The sequence below is a fragment of the Lampetra fluviatilis genome, chromosome 3 (genome assembly GCF_964198595.1).
Source record: "Lampetra fluviatilis chromosome 3, kcLamFluv1.1, whole genome shotgun sequence".
Classification (NCBI taxonomy): Eukaryota; Metazoa; Chordata; class Hyperoartia; order Petromyzontiformes; family Petromyzontidae; genus Lampetra; species Lampetra fluviatilis.
The window spans coordinates 19,088,109-19,107,168 of NC_136277.1; the positions used below are offsets into that span (position 1 = coordinate 19,088,109).

Genomic DNA, 19,060 nt, shown 5'->3' on the forward strand with positions numbered 1-19,060 from the left:
CAACGCTAGTTGCTATGGCATTGCAGGCAAGATGAGCCAAATGTTTAGGAGAGACAGAGTGGTTTGACAGAGAACTGACGTTCAGTGGAGGTGTATGTTGCCACCCACTTGGTTCAATGACATATTATTCTGTGTCCATTTAAACCCCTAATAGTTCACAGGCAGCTGAAAACAAAGGGGTCGCCATTTGTAATTGAGAACCTAGGAGAATGAAGATGATATAGTTGTGTTAGCTCGTACCTTGCTTGGGGTATTACAGCTGTGGATAGAAATTAGGGTCTTAATGTGAGGTTGCTTACTAAAATTGAATTGGCTGCAGCGTTGAGCAGAGCGACTCTTTGATATTCGGCACAGGTGTAGGTTTGAAAGTCAAGATTTGGAGGTAGTAAATAACGTTGAGATATATGTGATAAGGTATTTAACGTGCATAATACAGGTAATCATAAAAAGGAAGTCAAGAAATGTATTACATTAGTAGATATGGGGTTTAACAACATTTAGCAACGAACACAATTATAAACAAACTAGCTTTACTACCCGTCTTCGCCAGGCACTTAATTCACCACGCCCGGCCGCCTTTGTCTCCCCAGTGGCGATGTTCACACACCACACCAGTTAATTGTTTGAGGCTGAGTCGACCTAGGGGAGGCCCAGGACCAGTTAAAATAATCGTCACCGGTGGTGGCCGTGAGCGAGAATCGAACTCGGGTCGCCGGTTTCGTAGCGCAGCGTCGCGCTAAGCACTACACTACAATGCGTTACGCTTCCACATGCGCGGGTCACGTGACAGATTTAACGTCACAGCTCACTTGCTGTGCAAAAAATATGCATTATTGAGCTCCCCCCCCCCCCCAAAAAAAGGTATTTTTATAATTTTTGCATGGTGTACAGTCTGGAAAGTACCCACATGGCGAATTTTCAGTTTATTGCATGTCGGGAAATACACTAAGCATTTGGAACAGACACACATATTCACAACTTTGCCTTTTATATATATGGAGATTAGTCAGTGTATCATATTAACATTATAGAGGGCAAGTATGTGGAGGGGCACTAGACAAACCTATAAAAAAAAGCTTCTATTCATTGAATACAAATGTATGGAGGATGTTAAGAAAATCATCAAAGGGTGAGCATGTTAGACGTTCGTAATATAACATGGAAAGAAAGCAGACATATGCTCTTTCAGCTAAAATGCACCACCTTCTCTGAAACTCTAGAATTTTTAATGGAACCTGTATTGTATCATATAGTCTAGTCTCAACCCTCAATCAATTCTCAAGTCGCTGAGTAAATCATAACACCTTTACTGTGGACCCTGGAGGTCAACTTCACAACAGCAGGAAAACAAAAATTGCGACGTATGAAGATATAAACAGCATTAGTTGTGATTGCCGCTTGAACTTGACATACGTGCAAACTGAGTGCTGTGCACACATTTTTATCGGTTGCATATCGATAGGTATATTCTCCTACCTGCTGCATTTGCTGCTGGAGCATGGCATACTGCTCTGGAGAGAAGGATACAGAGCAAACGACTTTCTTCTCCTCCTCCTTGCTTTCTGGAGAATGAGGTGGTTTTTTCTTGATATTACTTTTCCTCATCTTCAAAAGGTCCAGCTGTGTCTTAACCGTGTGCCGGCAGTCCATAATGACATTTGCCAGGGGTTCCTCAAATCTGATGTTCAAAAGCACAAAAACAACATGCATTTAAAAAGGGAATTTTTGTTGTCCTGGATTTAAAAACACTCGGTTTTAAATTTGAACAAATGTTTCTACAATTTGTATGATTTACGGTGTGCGGAAAACAGTGGCACACTTACCACTTTCGGCAAAGAGTAGTAATTGCACAATGCTGTGCTATTTCTAGAGGTAGTGTATAACCTTTATTTCATAATTATTTTGAAAGTAAAACATGTTAAAAGTGCAATTAAAAAAGCATTGCACATTTAAATGATGGAGCAGCATATTCATTAGTTTTTTGTAATGAAATAAAATACATTGTATAAATTATATGACACATAAGAAAAACCAACAATACATGTTTATTTATCATTCAGAGACCTACAAACTAAACACTGCATTACAGTGGTACATCTGCATTCCAAAGTTTTACTAAATATTTAAGGTCTCTTACTTTGAATTATTTGACAATTCTTTTTCATATTTTTTACATGAGGTACCTCTGCTGCTGTCTCAATTACATCTGATTTAAATACCTCCCAGTAATTTGAGTATGATTTCCCTTTTCCGTAACGCTTTCAAAGGCATCAAAACTTAGCCCCAATCTCAATCTGGTATTGCTGCCATAGTTTGAGAGAATTCAGCGATGCTGTGACCAATCACCCAAACTTCACTACTTCATTGTTGTAAAAAAATCTGAATCTTAATTGTAAGTGAATATTGCTTTATTGTCAGTTACTCTTGCACTACTGGTGATCACTTCCTCACTACTAAATGTAATCATCAAAACACATGAAAATGTCATGGTAAATATCCTGCAAGCATTAAAGTTCTCACAACCAGTTTGTATTCAGACACAAAAATCAATAGCCGTGTCAAGCCGTTCCGGCTCTATCTTCCTAGAACTCATGTAATTTATTACAGGCCTCATAAAACACTCACATCACTCGCCTCATGTTAAACAGAATTTACGTCAAGGTGCTCACCGCACCTCCTTAATGGAACCTTCATAACAAATATCTGGCCCAATCAACAAAACATTTACCAATTGTCTCATGAATGCACAATGGTGCTTTTGAAAGGGAGTCCATACGACAAAATTCCTCTGGTAAGACTTTTATTCACCTCTTTGCACCTTCGATTAGCACGGTTGGTTACGTACGTCACGAAATAAGTTCAACATACATACAAAAATAAAGACAAAGATCCCCCGTATAGCCTTAACAGACTGTAGGGGCAAGTGCTGTTAGCAAGCACCTATTAAGGCCGGAACGGTACACGAGGGGGTGGGTGGCCAGAACCAAGCCCGACCGCCTTTGTCTCCCCAGTGGCAATGTTTACACACCGCACCAGGTACTCATTTCAGGCTGAGTCGACATAGGGGAGGCCTAGGACCGGTTCAGATAATCGTCACTGGTGGGAATCGAACCCGGGTCGCCAGGTTCATAGCGCAGCGCGCTAACCGCTACGCTACCGCTCCCAATAACATACATACACCACAACACGTGCACACCCACAGCACGCCTTCTCTCCCAGAGCACCAAACACACACCTCTCATATACCTTCTCTCTCCCCAAATTATCTGGAACTTTCCAAAGTTCCTCTAAGCCACCCCGACCCCTTCTTCTTTCCAGCTAAACATCCCCCCCTTTAGGTATCCTCCAATCCCGTCTTCTTTTTCATCAGCTTAATTATCGCTACATTTATTTAATGACAAGAGTTTGCTTTTATAAAGAAGTGACAAACACAACTAAATATGCATCTAGGCAATTATGTTGTTGCAAATGTATGTGTCCAACAGGAGACCGAATACGGCATGTACCTGCGTGGTGCTGAATGGTGGACAGCCGGAATGGATATGTGAAAAACTACATTTGCAACGTACCTGATTGTCTGAGGGGTATTGAAATCAGCCTCTTGTTGATTGGCTTCTTCTTCAACCTCCTCCTCCCACTCTTGAGAGCCGACCTCATCTCCAAACTTGAAATCATGTAAAGGGATGAATTAAGGACATTTTGGTAGATAGAGCTAAACAATACATGGTGATGCTGCGTTGGCAGTGGTTCACATGCACAAACAACAATGGGAATTTAACACATTTGTCAATAACACTGCCTTAAAAGAAAGAATATATAATCGGTGACGTTTTGGCCACTGGACCTTCCTCAGGGCACAAGGGCCAATTTTCTCTCCATGTGCTATGAAGAAGGGACATTGTCTAAAACGTAGCCGATGTTATATTCTTGACAAATGTGTCGCGTTTTAACATTTAAATATCTACAAAATCAACATTCAGAATAAGTCAAGTAAGACTACTGGCTTAATATATTTACAGGCATTGTCTTTGAAACTGATTGGTCCACACCAGACAGCTTTCTTTTGAGCCTAGTCTCTGGTGTGGACCAATACGTTTCAAATACAATGCATATATTATCAGAGTACGTTTTTTGTTTGCATTCTGACCACAAGTATTGTGGTTAATGCAGAAATGATTCCTTGTAAAAGGTTTCAGTTTGGTGTTTTAACATCTTAACACCTGTTTCGTTGCCAGAAAAAAGGGGAAAACCTATTCTCGTTATTTTTATTGTATTGCTGCCTGTTAACCAAACACATTCCTGAAATAAAACAAATGAATATCAGCAACCTTAATTGGAAAATTATAAACGTTAACTGAATGCACATTTTTTTAAAGCTAAATTATGTTTTCCACAATAGCAAAAAAAACATTCAAAATCTTTCATCCATTCCTCAAAAAAAGTCCAATAATTAAGATAAAAGTAAATTGCTCTTTGACCTCAGTGCTTCACACATGACCCAAAATTGTTTCTCCCAGTAGCAAGATAGATCACTCCCTCCTCAACCCACATGGCTAAGTGCAGTGCAGACTATGGACATAGAGCAAATGTATTAATATTGATTCATGGTTGTGTAATGTTTGATGTATCATGTTACATCGTTTTTTCTCATTTGTTTTGTTTCATTGTTGTACTTAAAATAGTTTTCATTGTTGCTTTTGCCATTTTTGTGACCCAGGTCACACAAGCAAATTAGACTATCCTGGTCTCTTGAGTTCTGACCTGGTTAAAACAAAATAAGCTGGAAACATGGAGGGAGCTAAAGACTGCCTTGCAAACATGGACATAGAGCCTGTAGTCTCGCATTGTTGGTGTAAATGGACTCCAGAAAGTACTCGCACATGCTCAGGATGGCCAAGCTTGTTTGAGTGTTTCTGATTTCTCTCAAAGACACGTGTAAGGAAGCCAAAGCAAGGGGCCCTCACGCCTAGCAACTGGGGAAGCCCAAGTGTCACTTTAGTTTTATCACGTGACAGGCACAATAAACATAACACTCAAGGGGTCATGGTGACCAGCTCTACCCCATAATGCTAAAGTGCAAATGAATGCTCCGATAATTTCTCAATGGAGAATGATTTATGAATCAATGTCGTTTTGACAATTAAAATGAACGCAAGTGATGTCATAACATGTGGGTGATTATTAGTATGTGCAAAGGCAGTAGCTTCAATAGATACAATACTGGTGATAGCCTTCATAAAAATGTCATGACCACCAATTTTTTGTAAAGGCTATCCCCAGTAAACCTTTAATATTAATGACATCTGGTGAATTTTAAAGTTGAATTTAATACAAAGTGACATAATTAGGATAGTCTGGTTGGCTGCACAGAATACGTAATTGCTCGTGTGACTGGTTCAATGTTACATGGGCAACAAGCAGGAATCACGGGAATGTTACGCCAACAATAAAATGCTCCGTGGATCTTTTCGTAGATACGAAAACATATCTTCTTATTCACAAATGTTTTATACACATCTTCCCACATATTTAACATGTGTTTCATATAATGCATACATTTACACAAAATACAGAAGATTTGCTAAAATGTTCAGTAGGTCGAGAAAGTGTGGACTATTTTAAACCCTAACCGACACAGCTGGCTGTCTGCATTCTGACCCTGTTTTTTTGTATTTGCATTATGTTCTATCTATTTAAAATCTGTAAGAAAGCTTTTTAATTAGTACATGTATGCAGGTGTATGTATGTAGAACCTATTTCGCACTACATAGCCAACTGTGCTAATCGGAGATTATACAGGTGATGGAGGCAGCTAAATTCACTCCAATGTTACAAAAATTATTTCGTAACTTGATCAAAGAAAGTAAAAAAAATTGATCCGTAAACACCGTGGGCGAATTACTATCCCACATATCTGTAATGTGTGTTGTGCTCATCATCTCTATCATGTCTGCTGTGGATGAGAGAAATAGAAAGGCAAGGGGGTGGGGTCTCTAGAGCATGACCGACCTTGCCGTGATCTGGCAGTGACCCGTCATATCACATTTTTACAGTCTAGTCCAAGGAATGACATTTAAAAACAAAATTTTTTATTACGAAACTCTTCTTCACATCATAGAATAAAATAATACAAGCTCATTCCACCTTAAATTTGGTTGCAAGACGAAACATCTATTGAACACTAAAAAAAAATTGTCACTGCTGATTGGCCTCAAATATTCGCTGCTTCATCGCTGTCAACCAACCCAGGACACACAACCTTGGTAAGTATATTTACAAGGTAAGAAAAATAAAATGTTTTGGATGCATATTCCTTTTCTTCTTTTTGTAACCTTACACACAATTGTAGTGTTATTCATTCTGCAACATGGATTTTGATCCTTTAAAGACAGACTAAACTCACCGTTTCAAAGAGTTCTTCCATTAATTCATTGACTTCCTTTTCTGCAAAAAAAACACAGCTTCTATCAACCAATATATAAAAACAAAGTAACAAAAAATGTAATAGTAACATACATGAACGGTATAGTTTTAAAGATACCACCACTATCTATAATTTTTAAGCATTAATTCTTATACAATTGTTTTCGAACAATGTTAGTGTTCTGTTCTTTATTTCTTGGAGAGCATTAAACTAAACTTAAACATCTGCATTTCACGCTCTGCACTGTAAAATATATATTTTATTTTAATGCATCTATGTTAAGATCAGGAAACCAAGTCCTGGACATAAAAGAGTTAATAAAATATAGTCATAAAATTTAAATTGTAAAGACAATTGTTTATTTAAAAAATCACATTCATACTAATTACTGTATTCTCAAACTCAAATACTTCTTGTTTATCATAGACTACGTCTTAATTTTTACCAGCGTCTTTAATTATTTTTCACAAAGATGTATGCAGTGAGTAAATACATAATTTGCATTTGAATGTGTCAGCGAGCATTAATCCCGACAAAAACATGTTTCATAATGAGCTGGTTGTGTGTATTCACATAGTCCTTTCACGACACATTGACAGGAAGTAATATTTTTTCATGAATGAATTACAAGCAAACGCTTATTGTAAACAACCAAGGGCCACTAACTACACTCAGGATATGACATTATTCGTTTTTGTACAGCCAAATGAGACTCAATTTGGATTAAGATTTTTTTCCAAGGAAGATCTGACTAATTATACAATGAGTAGACTTACTAATAAATGTATTTCAAGAGGAGAATCATCACTTTAAGTCCCACTGTGAGGTAGAAGGTGAGTAGACTTACTGCTTATCCGGACAGAACGATCATTCCTGAAGTCCTCCACATCAGGCTCATCAAGGTCCTCCAGGAAATTGTATTCTGGGTCATCCTCTTCATCATCGTTGTCTAGTGACAATCAAGCACAACATGTAAACGTAAGCTGCACAGAATGGCTTGGGAGGTTTGTTTCACTCCATTTAGGTTCTTCGTTTCAAGTGGCTTTAGTCGAATTCTTTGGACACTTTAGAAGTTACACTGAATCATAAATCGCACGGATTGTTTGGTGGCTTAGGCAACTTTGAGTGACACATAGTTCTGAAGTACACTTGCTGTGAATGTCTTGATTTTTTCAAACTAATTAGTAGAATAGACAAATGAAATTAGGACAGTGTGGCATTTTGTACACAGTATATTCTTGTCTTTTTTGCATTTGTATAAAAAGAGTATGTGTTAAACTGAAAAAGAGTCGGTCTACATCCCAAAAAAGATGATATTTGAATTTCAGCACAACTAAAGGGCAGGGTGTTTAACTTTATATAAACCTCATATGGTCATCCCTCGCATAACGTGTGACATGTGTTCCTGAACAACAGCACGTAAGTCGAACCGCACTGTATAAAGCTTATTTTCCCAAAGAAATACCTGTTGTAAGGGGGGTGCGTTACCAAATAAAAATTAAGTATAATTTAATTTAATTATTTTAGGCCTGGATTTACAAAATACGTATCAATTTAATACTTGTGACACAAATTTTAACGGTGTTCCTGAAAATACACAGCGTTAAAATTACATTCACAGATTTAGATTTTAATGTTTTGGGAGCAAAGGGAGGACAAGTCACAGTAACTTTTGAAAATGTACTTTTATCACACAACACAAGTATTATGCCCGTAACATAAGAACCTTATGGCGGGACGCCCGGGGTCCCATAAGTCCCTGGCTCGCGCATAAACTGCGTTACGACGTCATTTTATGTCTGTTGAAGGCGAACGATACAGCAATCTATTCCTCTCGACGAGCTCCACACGATACGCTAATCAAAGTTTCTTCTGCGCATTCGTCCTCGCTGTGCTTGGACGACATGACAACAGAATAATCTGCGCCAGGTGGGTCGCGGCGTTTATGTGCGCGGTGGGACGGAATCGCCAAAAAAAATTTAATTAGGATTTTGACTTCCGTTTATTCGGGACCCCGGGGTCCCGCCAAAAGGTTCATATGGGAAAAGTGGGATTAACAGTAGATAAAAGCACAAAACCAATACTGTTTCCTGCAAAGTCATATGGAACAAAACAAGCAAAAAGCTAAATATTTAGTATACTAATTCACGACTTGACAAAAAACATTTTCCCCTGCCGATTTTGTACAATGGCCAAATCGGCAGAAAATTGCACTGGAACTACTATATATGTTTATTTATTCTTACAACAGATGGTGCAAAGAGGGGTTGAACTGGCACGGAATCAGGCAAGGGATCTATAGAGTAGTCTTATCGCCACAGGATTCTAAAATGTGTTTCACTGCTTAACCTGTTACAACAATAAAGCAAGCAAAGACTTTTCAAGTGCCTGGAATAGCCAAAGTTCATCTCACTTCAGGAAAAACGACAACTGCCTTGCCTCTACTCCTGTCTATTTATTCACACAATAATGAGATGCATATTTTCAACAGGAATCTGGAACCTTCAATTTGTCAACATATGTTTTTCTTCTGCATATTCTTGATTCCAAGACGTTAATCAAGCCTTATACTGAAAAACGTATTACCAAGTGACTTACCTTCTGCATTATCTACTGGGTCTGTCATAAGCCCATGCAGCCAAGTCTTCCAATCTTCATCCTCCATAACCGCCGGCTCGTACATATCTGGCGTTATATCTGGTGCATTCAGCTCTGCTTCTAGCTGCCCAATAGGCATGTCCCTCAGTGTCCGCTTGGAGCGTGTGCGGTATGCTATTAAGTTTTCATCGTCTGGCTGAACATGGCAACAATAAAAAAAAACACATTATTTCAAAAAGTTAAAACAGGCACAATGCTATGGATTTCCATATGAATGCACTCAAAAAAGTCTTAAGTGGTTTCCAACTCCAATGAGCATGAGGTGTCACTCTTTACAGCCCTGAGCCACTGGTGGAAATTCCATTCCCATTGTGAGGGGTATGTCATTTCATGTATTGCCAACATATAAACACCAACAGCCATTTACAAACAATTAAAATAAATCACTGAAAAATATACAACTAAACTAAGTGTAGGCTTATTTATTTATATTACAAAGGGGTTTGCCATCCAGAAGTGGTGGTTCAAGAGGACTTGGTTGTTTTTCCACTGCAGAAGCCAAGATGCACCATTAACTTGACACGCAATTAGTTGAGACATATGTAGGTGATGTGTGGTGACGCAGTCCCACACATCATCTACATACATGCCAGCTGATGTCAGACGCAATAAGCGTGTCATTAGCCCTACTCCTGGCCCTGTTTGCCCCCGAGAGACAGGTTCTAGCTCAGTACAGAACATAACCAGTGGAAAACCTATGATACTGGCTCAACTCGGATGTACCAATGGAAAAAGGGGTATGAGAGCCAGGCTAAAGGAAGACATGAAAAGACAGTGTCATGAACGTTTTGTAAAATATAGGACAGCAGGAATTGAGAGAAATGAACACAAACAGATGTAAATATATAAAAACATTGAAAGTGATGTCGACATATTGGGATTCATATGCACGTCAAGTGGACACACGTTAAAGGCCAATGTGGTGAAATTCTTACAGCGAAAGTGAAACATCGTTTAAGTTAAACGTTGAAAATAAATTAACGATCGTACATTGTGCCCTAATAAACACGATGATTCACTGGAGATGCATTTGACTCATATAAAAGGCAAAATCATAAAGCTTGAGGAGATGAAATGCTGGCATGGGGACATCATGTAGAAATGTCATCACATAATAGTCTCATCTCTTTGTTAACCATACCACCCATAGCAATGTACAGCACATTCAGTTTATTATATGGTCATATTTTTTCCTCGGACACTTCCCACTGGACCTTTTTAATACTGAACACTAGCAGCCAGGGCACATTAGTATTCTACCATGGTAGCACTTTAATTTCACTGACTCATAATCTTGGTTCTTTCGGTAAAGTCACGTAAATATAAACATTTTTTTTTATAAAATAATAAACTAAAAAATCATACGAATTTAATAAAAACAATACATTGAAAATAATAAAAGCAAAAAAACCCACAATAAAAAGTCAAATAAATTTAAAATTATAAATAAAAATAAATTGAAAATAATAAAAGCGGCGGGTTTTTTTTGCTTTTCTTCAATTGAAATTAGAAAAAATTTTGATAGAATAATATAAAAAATGCTATTTAAATGATATACACTAACACATTCTGATTTATTTTAATTGAATAAAATATCCAAGTAGGGTTCACTAATCTCTTGCATGTAATTAGACTTCACAATTTAAGTACTGTGTTTTAAATTTATATCAGGCTACTTTCATAAAGCAGCATTCTTCGTCCTTGAATATCTAACCCATTCATCCCAGACACTGCATATGCAGTACCAATTCCAGTGAGCTATGATAAAAATCTACAGCACAATAACCGTGGAACCAACAGCATTTTTTGAAAGGGTATACGTACGTCACTTGAATTTCCACATTCTGCTTATTAGAAGTCTGTGACAATTATAATAATACACATTGAAGAAAGACTTTTGTGGTAGTTTTATTCACACATGGTTATTTTGGTAGCACGTTCACCACTTGTCGCACTGGTTCATGGTTTTAATTCAGCGACCGCCATGGTTATTACTGCCGGTGTAATATTCAAAATATGCACCGTGTGCTTCATAGTGAACTTGAGAGGTCTCATGACGTCATGCGCCAGAGCAGGCCACTGTGCCGGCGTCATGGTCCAAATTGGCCAACTTTGAAAGAGTAACCCCACATTACTCAATTTGAAAATAGATCGCAATCATCGACTCCCCCTGTGAAAACTTGACAGAACAGAGTCATGAGACTCAGCGAGGCTTTCCTGGGTAAACAAATGCAATAATACAAAGGGAGATATCATGGTATATCATTGGTTCTGGTAGAATACCATAGTAACATTTGCTTACCTTCCACACACACTGCTAATGTGAATTAAATTCATAACCTAACAGTTACATTTTTATTTAAAGCTTTCGTGACTGCAGGGATTCATATTCTTGGTTCTTTCGGTAAAGTCACGTAGAAGAGAAATAATAAAATAATAAAAATATTAAACAATAAAAAATTCTCACGACATTTCGACTGCAACACAAGCAATCATCATCAGGTGACTTTACCGAAAGAACCAAGAATATATAACCTAACAGTTATTCTTAACAGCAGCACATTGGCAAAGGTAAAAAAAAAGTAAATATTATTTGGAACGAAATTACTTGTTTTTGTGAACAGCAAAGGATACACAATATGATCATACAATTTTACATTTACACGATCACGTGATACTAACCCGATATTGATATCCAACAATGCTGCTGAAAGCCAACTCTTCGTCAACAGCATTGAGTTTCTCAATAAAAGTGCTGTCCTTTGCTGGGAGGGGAGGTGGAGGCCCCATTGGTACAACCATGGCGCTAACGTGTCTGATCTTCTGAATTGTGGGTTGTGGTTGTGGTTCTTCAACTTGGATTGACTAAAGAGAAAAGCAAACACATGTCCAAGAAACAAACAATTGTCTATGAATTGCACTTACAAAATCACCTGTTATAAAATGCAATGATACGAAATTTTCATGTTGAATGTTATTAGATAAAAAATACTTCATGAAGAAACTGAACAGGCTGTAATTCTTATTTAAGAATTGTGAAACGTTTACTTGGGTTTTAAATTACGTTTCATGGAAGGTATTGCTTAGTGTGTTAAAAATTAAAGTTCTAATAATTACTATTTGGTTCTTTCGGTAAAGTCACGTAGGTATCAAATAAAATAATTAATCATCATCCATGGGCAATCCACTCCATGCCATCACCAAAAACTTGTGATGTCACAACCAGTGAGACTGTAATTACTACTTCCTACAGCAGGAATACTACCATCAACTTTCATACCAATTACAACAGTAATCATTCTGAGAGCATTTAATTAGTACAGCAAAATTAATGAGCTTATTACAGCATTAATACTAGTCATAAGTACCATAGCAATTAACTACTAACACAATACTGCATTTACAATTAAAACAGTAATAACTCCCACAATTACAACTGCCTCAACAATAAACACTGCAATTGCAATTGACTGCATTAATTTTTGAAGTGCAATGTTGAATTAATTGCCCTCTGTAGAAAGTTCTGAAAGATTAGCCTAGAAAACATAAATTTATCCTAGATTTGAAAACAATATTCTCATATTCTTCTCATGATCTGTTTTTATGCCACTAAAAAACATCAATACACCATGCACGTTAACATACCATGTGTCAATTTAAGCATTCCATGTATTCATTATATATAAGCAGTAATGGTAAGCTATGTAAGTGGAAATATCACCTGTGCATCAGTACTGCCTTCATCCTCAACATCAGAAACACACGAGCTGCGCCTTAACCGGTGGTGCCCGGGGCTGATTGGAGAAACACATTCAGCCACCAGGGAATTCTCCAGATCACTCTCCAAAAGGCTCTGTTAAGAAAGTTGTGAAACAAAACAAATTGGTGATGGAAACTAGCATTCAGTTAGCTTTGTAAAACTCCAAGTATTGTCTTATGTGCTATGAGTGTACATTTCAGTTTATGCATTACGTACGATATTTGTAGCAAATAATTAGCATCGTTTACTACGTAAGGTGCAAAATAAGTTCTACATACATACATATGACATGTACTTATGAGTACTGACACAAGTTAGTACATAATGGAATGTCACAATGCATTTAATATGAATGTACGTGGGCATGACACAGTAAAGACATTTCTATTCACTGACGAAAATTGTTTTTTAATGCCTACATGTAGAAAGTAGTCTCGGATAGAAAAGGTGCTGGAAGGACTGCTAATTCAAATTAGAACACGACCTTCTCCAAAGTTCCAGGGTGTCTTCCTTCCCTTAGCCAATCCCACAACTTTCCATGAAACAGGTCTCTAACCAACCCCTCAACTAACATTGCAAATTGGCCGTGTTTCCATCCTTCACACTCACTGTCCAATCAGATTCCAGGTCCTTGCTTCTCTGCCAATCAACCGAGCACTTAGCGAGCATCTAATTAGTTCGGACCAGTCTTGAGGGTTGTTTGACCCCACTGCACCACATTGTTCAATTTGGGTTTCTGAAGAGGGTCCCCCGGAGCAGTTATCACTCGCCACTCAAATTAGCTGTAGCTATAAATCAGATTTAAAGCTTTCGTGACTGCAAGTATCCATATTCTTAGGTTTTTTCGGTAAAGTCACGTAGGTAAAAAATTTAAATTAATAAAAGTAAAATAAAAATCACGACGTTTCAGAGGCAACACAAGTTTTCGTCTTCAGGTGGAACCGTCACAGCACGCTTGCTGTACCTCTCATTTACTCAGGTTGTTGAGTTTACAGCACGTGAAGAACAGTGCTAAACACTCCACCAAATGTATTACAGTAATTGCAATAATACTCATTACTCTTTAATGATATATGCGATGAAATTGCAGGTATGAGACACGATTTAGCAATCCTCAAAAATGTGGGTTGTGATTCGCTGGACTGCTCTGTGGCACCTAAATAACCCACAACAACATATTGTATGAGACCCACAATTATAATGTAATATGAATTATTAAGGAGTAAAAAGTAATTTACTGTAGACTTGCTTCATCTGCATTCATAGCAATGCTGTCCAATTAGAAATATTCTAATACAGACCTCCTCAGCTGTGTCATCTTCCTCTTCTTCTGGTTGGTATTCTTCATCGGATGAGTCCTCTTCCTCAAGAGGAATCTCCAGAAACTGTGGTTGCTGAAGCACACCCATTTCACAAAAAATCCAATGGAATATTGAAACAATGGCACAAGAATACAAATAATATGCTGTAGAAGAGTCAAAATAGTCGGTATAAATATATTTTTTATATAATTACAATAATTTCCAAACAAAGACAGCATGGATTAATTGGTTTACTTATATGCAACAATTTAAAGAGATAATATATAGGTATATAAGTAATTACCCATTACACACATTACACACATCTATATATATAAAATGGAAATTTGTGAATGTGTCTATTCAAAATGTCTAGCATACTTCGCAACATGCAACAAACTTGAAATTTGGCATGTGGGTAGCTTCCAGACTGTATACAATGCAAAAAGTATAAAAATAGCGGTGACGTCACATCTGTGATGTCACCCGCATGCGGAAGCGTCACGCAGTGTGCCTGCTGACGTCACGCCCCCCCCACCCTCCGCGTAGGCCGTGTATTAATCCAAGACAAGAATCCAAGTCTCGGGCGAAGCCGGGTAGTAAAGCTAGTCTGTTATAAAGCAATCCAAAAATGCGTGTCAATTAATAACGCTACACCTTCCAAAACATATGGAAGAGTGTGAACGATGCAAAATACAAATATACACTGTGCATTGCCTTTAATGAAACCATAATAAGGCAATACTGAAATGGTTACTGCAACTCCACATGCTTATTTATTGTGGTAAATGGTTTAAAAATATATATTTGTAGAAGTTCTCATTTACATGATGACCACTCATTATTCAAGTACCACCTCTGGTCAAATTAAAGTGTTGGGAACTCGCCTTAATTTTCAGTCCTAAAACCAGTGGCGGAAATCCCATTATTATGGGTACCAGCTACTCCACGCAATGACCACTGTTACTTTCTCAAAACGTGGTACTTATTTAATTGACCCAGAATGAAGAGATGGGTTATCCTTGCAAAGCTTTCTTTAGAGACTCAATCACAGCATTGCTGGGCTGGACAAGGCTTTTCAAATAACCGTTTGTAATTTTGGAATTATCAGATAGTTGCAATCACACCAATGTGTAAAATATCTTGCCTTTGTAACAAATGCATCCATTTTAATTGGCGATGACCACAATACAGGGGCAAGACTAAATGCATAATTATTTTAAAATGACTCAACTTAAATAAATAATGTTTTAATTAAATGAAGAAATTCAAAGAATAGATTGCTTTAGTATACTGAAAAACGATTCCATAACACAAAATGAAAATACTTACGGAGCCCTTTTCTGAAGCTTCTTTCGCTTTTGAGCGTGTCATCTTTGGTTCCTGAAGTAAATAAAAATGCCCTCTATGTTAGCTGAGTAAGTTATGAATTCAACTTACATGTACAAAAACATTTCGGTATTAACTGCAGATGGGCCCATGACCAAACAGCAGAATTTTCAGGAACTGTTGAAATTTCCACTCCAGCAGGTTAAGAGAACCTCTTTCAAGTCAGCGACGTTTCTCTGTATTCCCATCTCAGCCAAACCAGTGGTTTATACAGTGGCTGGTGTTCTGTCGTGAAGAACACAATATGAAAAGTTTTTTTTTCCTTCCTTATCTTGACCTAGAATTGTTAGGTCTAAATTTCTGCCAATTAAAACTGAAATAATAATCGAAATGACAGGCAATGCCCGGCCTCACTGGTTATGGTCACAATCCAATCTCCGATTGCTTGCGATTACATCAAGCAACTGGAAAAATGAGAAGCGTGACAATTGGTCACTGGCACACTTTCACAGGCCAACTGTGCAGGTGTGACTGTCTGATGCACATCATTCTCAGGGTACCATATTGGTTATTCAGAGGGGTTGGAATGTATTTTATTTATTCTGAATTGACCATGTTGCTTTTTATAGCCTCAATGTCTGTATTTATTGGTAACGAGCCTTTTGCCCGTCCAAGGACGGGTGTATTGCAGTAAATCTGAAACTTGAAAGCGAAAAGCAGACCACGACGTGATATGCAATTTGTAAGGGTGCGGTAACATAGACCTATTTCATTTTAAGGTTATAATCCCTTGTTCATCATGACGTCCTTTTTACTTTCACGTCTCAATAGCGTTACGGAGATCGATTGACGTGAGGGTTCTGCCTTTGTAGTGAGGGTTGGAAGTTGACGCCGAGGTTGGGGCAGGAGGCGCCTCAGCCCCCAAATTTGCACTGACGTCAGCCGCTAATTATTATCAATGGGGGGGGGGGGGTGTCCATTTGGAGGACGTCACCTTATGATTATTAATGAGGGGGGCTGTTCGATGTAGAGTGACGTCACCAGTTCATGATTATGAATGAGGGGGTCAAACTGACTAAATCACACTTACATATTACTTAAGATAGGTACGATGAAACTACTGCTTTAAGTTGAATATTGTAATGTAACAAACGTGAGGATTTAGGCAAAAATGTTCTCGTCGTATGCTCGATTATTTACTTACAAAAATTGGGGCTTCATCGACGTCATTCAAGGCTGCTCTCATCATAGCAATGACATGCTCATTCGTGATGACTTCCTGAAAAGGACATCAGACATCCGTTATATTATACATGCACAATAAGAACTCCGATAGCAAGCGTACAATTTAAGTGTAAGCGTCAATTACTGTACACTTGTAAAAACATCAATAACTTATACTTACATGCAAAATGTTTTTAACATTTACTGCAGTCAGATTGTGTTGCTGTGCGTCATCCTCGAGCTTCTTTTCTAGATAAGTATCTTCAACAATAACAATTTGCAGCGTATCTTCTTCTTCCTTTTGCACATCTTTTGACGTTAATTCAGCCACATATTGGTTCGGGCTTTTCGAGGTAGAAGCATTATCTTCATTCTCCAATGTTTCAAGTTTAACAACCATGGCCAACGTTTCAGGCTCACACACTGCTGGAGATGTACAAGCACTCCTCTCATCATCTGCCGTCTCTTTGGTGGAGAAAAGTGTGCTGCTATCTTGCACTGTTTCTAATGATATGGGCTCACACTTGGTAGTAATACAACTCACCGAGTCTAAAGCTGTAGAGTCCTCTATTTGTAAACAAGCAGTCTTTTCAGCTGGAAAACCAGGTGTTTTATTTTCACCACTGCCACTTTCCAATGGTGCATTTTGCGGAAAAGCTGGTTCTGAAATTGCCTCTGCAAAGGGTTTCTTTTGGCAGACCGCGGCAAATGTGCTAGTATGTGATGGACAACTGGAATCATTAGCATGTTTACTGACACAAACGACTGATGGATCTAATTTCTCTTCACAGTTGTATTTTTTTACATATCCAGAAGACTGTTCAAAAGTAAATGTAGGTTTTAAAAGTCTATATGATGTGTTTTGATCATTCTCATCACTATCTGAATCAGAAGACACAGAGGCAGAGGAGGAAGCTGAATCATTGTTTATTCTTGGGAATTTTTTCTCTGATGGAACGTTGGGAGATGAAAGGGCCCTGCGTTTGGGCATTTTTAAAGTTGAATATTTCAATCTGAAACATACAAAAACATGATTTGTTTATGGTACATCGTCTTCATTATATACAACAGTATCGTTATAATAATAGGGGTTTTCCCCTTTTTCTGGCAACAAAACTGAAACCTGTTTACAAGGATTTATGTCTGCATTAACCACAATACTTGCAGTCAAATGCAAACAAAAAAACACACTATGGTAATATATGCATTGTTCTTGAAACTGATTGGTCCCTTGGTGTGGACCAATCAGTCCCTTGGTGTGGACCAATGAGTGTCAAGAAAAATGCATATATTATAATAGTGTGTTTTTTGTTTGCATTAGACTGCAAGTATTGTGGTCAATGCACACCTGAATCCTGGTAAAAAGGTTTCAGTTTTGTTGCCAGAAAAAAAGGTACTGGCAAAGGAGGTCTAATGAAACAGTAGCGTTAGCAATACGTTACACGGCTGTACCATTAATTACCATTCTACTTGTGGTGCAATATTCTTTAAGGACCCTGCACTCGTCCGCCAATCTTGATGTTTGTATTGCTGCTGAACTCACGCACCACAGATCTCACTTGTAGAATAGCCAGGGAACGGGCTGAGCGGGGTCATCCGTGTAGCACATCAAATGAACTGAATTACTTTTCAACTACACTATGTAGCTTGAATGTATAGTATCCGCAGCACACCAATATGAAATAACATTCGCAAACCATTTCCGTACCTAATGTTAAGAACGTGAACAATTCAGACCCATCAACAACGTAGCCAACCGATTAGCACGGTGGATAACGTAGGGTGCGAACAAAGTTCGTTACAGTCAAACTCAAAACATTCAACCGGCAATGTAACACAACGACCTCTCAACATCACACACCAATGCGACCATCACAATCCATGCTGTACGAATCGAGGGTCGCAACACAATTGAATTGAAGTCTACCAGGAATTGCCGTGGATGAATAAACTTAACATCCATCTGCTGCTGTGTTCGAGTGTTATCCGTGCCAGCAACTTACGAAACGCGGCCCACGGGAGCTATCTCATTCATTAAACAAGAAGAGAGTTACAGCAAATAGCAACGAGCGTTGTTGTTGTTATTATGAACCGTGGCTAATCCACTGCTTGGGTGCAAGGCCTCCACGGAACTCGCGGCCACTTTTCGCGTCCGTGCGATGTAAATAAGCGGCAGCGTGATTTTTATTTGAACATGGTACATTACCGAGGGTACGCTGGTCCCGATGAAGCCGCGTTGTACGGAGGCTTTCGAGGCGGGTTCGTCTGAAGCGTCGAGCGTGTTCGAAAACTCCGTCTGGAGGAGTCCGCGCACCGTTGCAGGGGTCCTCACTTCACCATCTGCGGCGGGACGAGTGAAGCCGG

The 19,060-nt window shown here is 38.4% G+C and overlaps 1 protein-coding gene across 2 annotated transcripts in view; it reads right to left on the reverse strand.

Annotated features, from left to right (window-relative positions):
* LOC144953834 (GON-4-like protein) overlaps positions 1-19,060 on the reverse strand; it is a 53,407-nt gene extending 34,347 nt beyond the window's left edge. For both annotated transcript variants that reach the window (XR_013640912.1, XM_078884488.1), the window contains exons 1-12: positions 18,903-19,060; positions 16,878-17,709; positions 16,677-16,751; positions 15,476-15,526; positions 14,144-14,236; positions 12,804-12,935; positions 11,765-11,947; positions 9,023-9,218; positions 7,272-7,373; positions 6,404-6,444; positions 3,570-3,664; positions 1,477-1,678 (exon numbers count right to left, since the gene is read on the reverse strand). Coding sequence is in view for 1 of the 2 variants with exons in the window: in XM_078884488.1 (XP_078740614.1) it covers positions 1,477-1,678; positions 3,570-3,664; positions 6,404-6,444; positions 7,272-7,373; positions 9,023-9,218; positions 11,765-11,947; positions 12,804-12,935; positions 14,144-14,236; positions 15,476-15,526; positions 16,677-16,751; positions 16,878-17,687 (1,980 nt within the window). In the remaining variant the exon portion in view is untranslated. The remainder of the gene's footprint in view (positions 1-1,476; positions 1,679-3,569; positions 3,665-6,403; positions 6,445-7,271; positions 7,374-9,022; positions 9,219-11,764; positions 11,948-12,803; positions 12,936-14,143; positions 14,237-15,475; positions 15,527-16,676; positions 16,752-16,877; positions 17,710-18,902) is intronic.